The sequence below is a fragment of the Geospiza fortis genome, unplaced genomic scaffold (genome assembly GCF_000277835.1).
Source record: "Geospiza fortis unplaced genomic scaffold, GeoFor_1.0 scaffold832, whole genome shotgun sequence".
Lineage (NCBI taxonomy): Eukaryota > Metazoa > Chordata > Aves > Passeriformes > Thraupidae > Geospiza > Geospiza fortis.
This window is the reverse complement of record NW_005055132.1, coordinates 13797-18106: the sequence shown is the minus strand read 5'-3', so window position 1 is coordinate 18106 and position 4310 is coordinate 13797. Positions and strand designations below refer to the sequence as shown.

Here is a 4310-nt window from a genome sequence, read left to right as displayed (position 1 = left end):
CTCCCAGTTCCTGCCCCCCCAAAAACAACAGGAAGGGTGGAGGGGGAGGGGGTGAGGTTCCCACGGGACCCCCCCCACCCAGCCGGGGTGGGGGATGGGCGTCCGGTTCTCAGGGACCCAGTATAAACCAGTATAAACCCGTATAACTAAATGTAACCCAGGATAACCCGGTTCAAACCAGTATGGCCCAGTCAAAACCAGTACAGCCCATTACAGCCCACTATAAAACAACACATCCAGAGTAACCCACTGCAAACCATTACAAACCAGTACAACTCCCAGTATCACCTGACTGTTGTGGGAAAAGCTCACAGGCCCCCCCCCAAAAAACCCCACATTCCCCCAAAAGCCCCCTCAGGTAAGGCCTCACCTGCCAGGGCTGCTCCAGGTGCGAACCCTCATGTTTCCCACTCTTTTTCCCTTCACATTTCCCACCCTTTTCCCTCATTTTTCTTGCTTTTCTCCCCTCATGTTTCCCATAATTTTCCCCTCACGTTTCCCACCCATTTTCCCTCGTTTCTCACCCTTTTTACCTCACGTTTCCCCCCCTTTTCTCTCACTTTTCTGGCCTTTTTTCCCCTCATGTTTCCCATAATTTTCCCCTCGCACTTCCCGCTCTTTTCCCCCCTCACGCTTCCCACCCTTTTCCCCCCTCACGTTCTCCACCCTTTTCCCTCATTTTTCTGGCCTTTTTTCCCCTCACGTTTCCCATAATTTTCCCCTCGCACTTCCCGCTCTTTTCCCCCCTCACGCTTCCCACCCTTTTCCCCCCTCACGTTCTCCACCCTTTTCCCTCATTTTTCTGGCCTTTTTTCCCCTCACGTTTCCCATAATTTCTCCGTCACGCTTCCCGCCGTTTTTCCCCCCTCACGTTTCCCGCCATTTTACGTAAACTCCCTCACGGAGCCGAAAGGACCCGAACGCCGCTCCGAGGTTACGGCGGAGATTGCCGAAGAGGGCCGGAAAATCCCGAAACAAAGCGGAGATTTCCGAAGGAATGCTGAGATTCACGAACACTGGCGGAGATTTCCGAGTGTTGGCGGAGAACTCCGAGAGTCGGGCGGAGATTACCGAACGCAAAGCGGAGATTACCGAAGTGAGAGCGGAAATTGCCGAAGGGGGCGGAGCTTAGCAAGGCGCCGCAGCCTCTCGCTCTTTCCGTTTCCGGCGGCCGCAGGGAGCGGAGGTGCGGCGTGGGGGCTCCGCTTTGGGGCGGCCCGTGGGGTCCGTGGTGCCGGGGGAGGGGTCCCCAACCCCGGGGAAGGGTCCCTAAGGGCGGGAGGAACGGGATGGAGCGGGGAGCGGGCTGGGAGCCGCGGTGCCGGCGTGGCGGCGGGCGCTGAGGCCTCTCCCCGGTTCCCGCAGGCGCCATGTCGGCCCATTTGCAGTGGATGGTGGTGCGGAACTGCTCCAGTTTCCTACTCAAGAGGAACAACCAGACTTACAGCACCGTCAGTGCGGGGAGGGGGCACCCCCAAACCGGGAGGGGGGTGGGGATCCTCGGTGACCCCAATAAACCCCCAATTAACAGCCAAAGGGGATTATTCAGATATTTAGGGTTCCCCCAAACACTTCCCAGGCCCTCATGGGAATCCCTCAAATGCTCTGAGCCCACCCCAAACCTCTGGGATTCGAGCCCTGGCTGTGTCCACAGCCTCCTGAGCACCTCCCTAATTTTTGGGGTGCTCTGTAAATTGTCGCGGACACCCCCAGACCCCAAAAAATTTTCAATTCACCCCAAAATCTCCCCCCTCCAGGAGCCCAACAACCTCAAGGCCCGCAACTCCTTCCGCTACAACGGATTGATCCACCGCAAAACCGTGGGCGTGGAGCCGGCCCCGGATGGGAAAGGCATCGTGGTGGTGCTCAAAAAACGCTCAGGTGGCTTAATTTGGAATTTTTTTAATGAACTTTTAGCGAATTTTTAGCAAATTTGTTGTGATTTGGGGAGGGGGGATTTTTGGGGAATTTTTTCTGAATTTTTAGTGAATTTTTCTAGGAATTTTGGGGGAATTTTTTGTATAATTATGAAGAATATATTGGGACTGCTTAGTGAAATTTTTGTGGTTTTTTGTGAATTTTTTGGGAAATTTGTGAAGCATTTTTAATGAAGTTTTGGGGACTGTTTAGTGATATTGGTGGTTTTTTGGTGAATTCTTGGTGCTTGTTTTTGTGAATTTCTTGTGGGTTTTATGTGAATTATTTGGGAAATTTTTGGAGCATTTTTAGTGAATTTTTGGGCCTGTTTGGTGAAGTTTTTGTGGATTTTTTGTGTTTCTTTGTGAATTTTACGGGAATTTTTTTGAGCATTTTTAGTGAATTTTTTGGGACTGTTTAGTGAATTTTTAGTGAAACTTTGGTGAATTTTTGGTGCTTTTTTTGTGAATATTTTGTGGTTTTCTGTGCATTATTTGAGACATCTTTGGAGCATTTTTAGTGAACTTTTTGGGACTGTTTAGTGAAATTTTAGTGAATTTTTGGTGACACTACAGCGCATTTTTTGTGAATTTCTTGTGGTTGTGAATTTTTTGGGAAACATTTTTAGTGAATTGTTTGGGACTCTCTAGTGAAACTTCTGGGATTTTTTTGTGTTTTTTTCTGAATTTTTTGGGGAATATTTTGAGCATTTGTAGTGAATATTTTGGGACTATTTAGTGAAATTTTGGTGAATTTTAATCCAAGTTTTGTTATTTTTTGTCCCCCAGGGCAGCGCAAGCCGGCCACGTCGTACGTGCGGGTGCGGATCCGGCGCGACGCCCGCGGCTCCCTGAGGAGCCTGAGGCACCTGATCAGCAAAAACAGATACAGGAGGGACCTGCGCATGGTGAGGGGGTCCCCGAAATCTGGGGAGGGGTCCCCAAAATCTGCAGGGTCCACAAAGTTAGAGACGACCCCAAAAATGTGGGAGGATTCTGGAATTTTGGCTGTGAAAGCTAATGGGGGAGTGGAAACCTTTATAGAAGGAAGATGCAAAAATTTGGGGGTTACCCCAAAATTTGTGGGTGTGATAGCAGAGGAGGGGTCCCCAAAATCTGGGGGGTCCCCAAAGCCATAGACAACCCCAAAAATATGTGAGGATTCTGGAATTTTGGCTGTGAAAGCTAATGGGGGAGTGGAAACCTTTATAGGAGGATGACGTAAAAATTTGGGGGTTACCCCAAAATTTGTAGGTGTGACAACAGAGGAGGGGATCCAGAGCTTCACAAGCTGATAGAGGAGAGATCCTCAAAATTGGGGTGGGTTCTAAACACCCAAAAAAATTAAAGGACTTTACAAACATCTTGGACAGGCTTAAAACTCTTAGGAGGGAGTTGGGGGTCCCTGAAACTGAGGGTGATTCCCAAACCTACACTGGGATTTCTGAGGGATAATTTAGGGTGTGCACTCCCATAATCCCCAAGGTTATTTTTTTTTATTTTTGGGGTGTTAAATTTTTAATTTTTTCCCCTCCAGGCTGCTCTGCGCCGGGCCAGCGCTATCTTGCGCAGCCAGAAGCCCGTGGTGGTGAGGAAGAAGAGGGTGAGGGCGGCCAAAGCCCCATGAGCTCCATGAGAAATAAAATGTTTGAACAACCTCCAGAATCTGTGTTTGATTTTGGGGAAGGGAACTTGAGGAATTCAGGGGGATATTGCCGCAATTTTTCCCTCATTTCTTACCTTTTTTTGTTGCTTGGGCTTTCTGTCCTTTCTTCCCCTCACGTTTTTCTCCCCTCACGTTTCCCCGCCCATTTTCTCCCCTCACGTTTCCCCGCCCATTTTCTCCCCTCACGTTTTCCCGCCCCTTTTCTCCCCTCACGTTTTCGCCGCCCCTTTTCTCCCCTCACGTTTTCCCGCCCTTTTTCTCCCCTCACGTTTCCAGTATATCCCAGTCCAAACCAGTACAAACTGATTTCATGCGTTATATTCCCGTCCATCCCAGTCTGGGCCTTTATAACCCAGTTAAAACCAGTATATTCCAGTTTGTCCCAGAATAACCCACTTTGGCCCAGTTCAGGCCAGTATAAACCAGTTTGTCCCAGTATAAACCAGTTTGTCCCAGTTTACTCCACTCCAAGCCAGTATAAACCAGTTTGGCCCAGTATACTTCACTCCAGACCAGTATAGACAGTTTATCCCAGTATACTCCACTCCAGACCAGTATAAACCAGTTTGGCCCACTATACTCCACTCCAGACCGTTATAGACCAGTTTGTCCCAGTGTAAACCAATCTAGACCAGTATAAACCAGTTTGTCCCAATTTACTCCACTCCAGACCAGTATATCCCAGTATAACCCAGTATATCCCAGTACCCCGCCCCGCCCTCCCCCCC

General features: G+C 49.4%; 1 protein-coding gene across 1 annotated transcript; it reads left to right on the top strand.

Moving 5' to 3' along the window:
* The first annotated feature begins 1123 nt into the window (after nucleotides 1-1123).
* On the top strand, nucleotides 1124-3578 carry RPL28 (ribosomal protein L28). Its single transcript, XM_005431405.3, has 5 exons — nucleotides 1124-1186; nucleotides 1366-1451; nucleotides 1758-1881; nucleotides 2706-2824; nucleotides 3454-3578. The coding sequence occupies exons 2-5, from the start codon at nucleotides 1371-1373 to the stop codon at nucleotides 3541-3543; spliced, it is 414 nt and encodes a 137-aa protein (XP_005431462.1). The 5' UTR covers nucleotides 1124-1186; nucleotides 1366-1370; the 3' UTR covers nucleotides 3544-3578.
* The last annotated feature ends 732 nt before the right edge of the window (nucleotides 3579-4310 follow it).

What these genes read in the sequence shown, in the direction of transcription:
- RPL28 (XM_005431405.3), top strand. Translation starts at nt 1,371, where the DNA reads ATGTCGGCCCATTTGCAGTGGATGGTGGTGCGGAACTGCTCCAGTTTC. An exon ending in GGTGCTCAAAAAACGCTCAG is followed by an intron (nt 1,882 to 2,705) that starts GTGGCTTAATTT and finishes TTTGTCCCCCAG; the next exon opens with GGCAGCGCAAGCCGGCCACG. An exon ending in ACAGGAGGGACCTGCGCATG is followed by an intron (nt 2,825 to 3,453) that starts GTGAGGGGGTCC and finishes TTTCCCCTCCAG; the next exon opens with GCTGCTCTGCGCCGGGCCAG.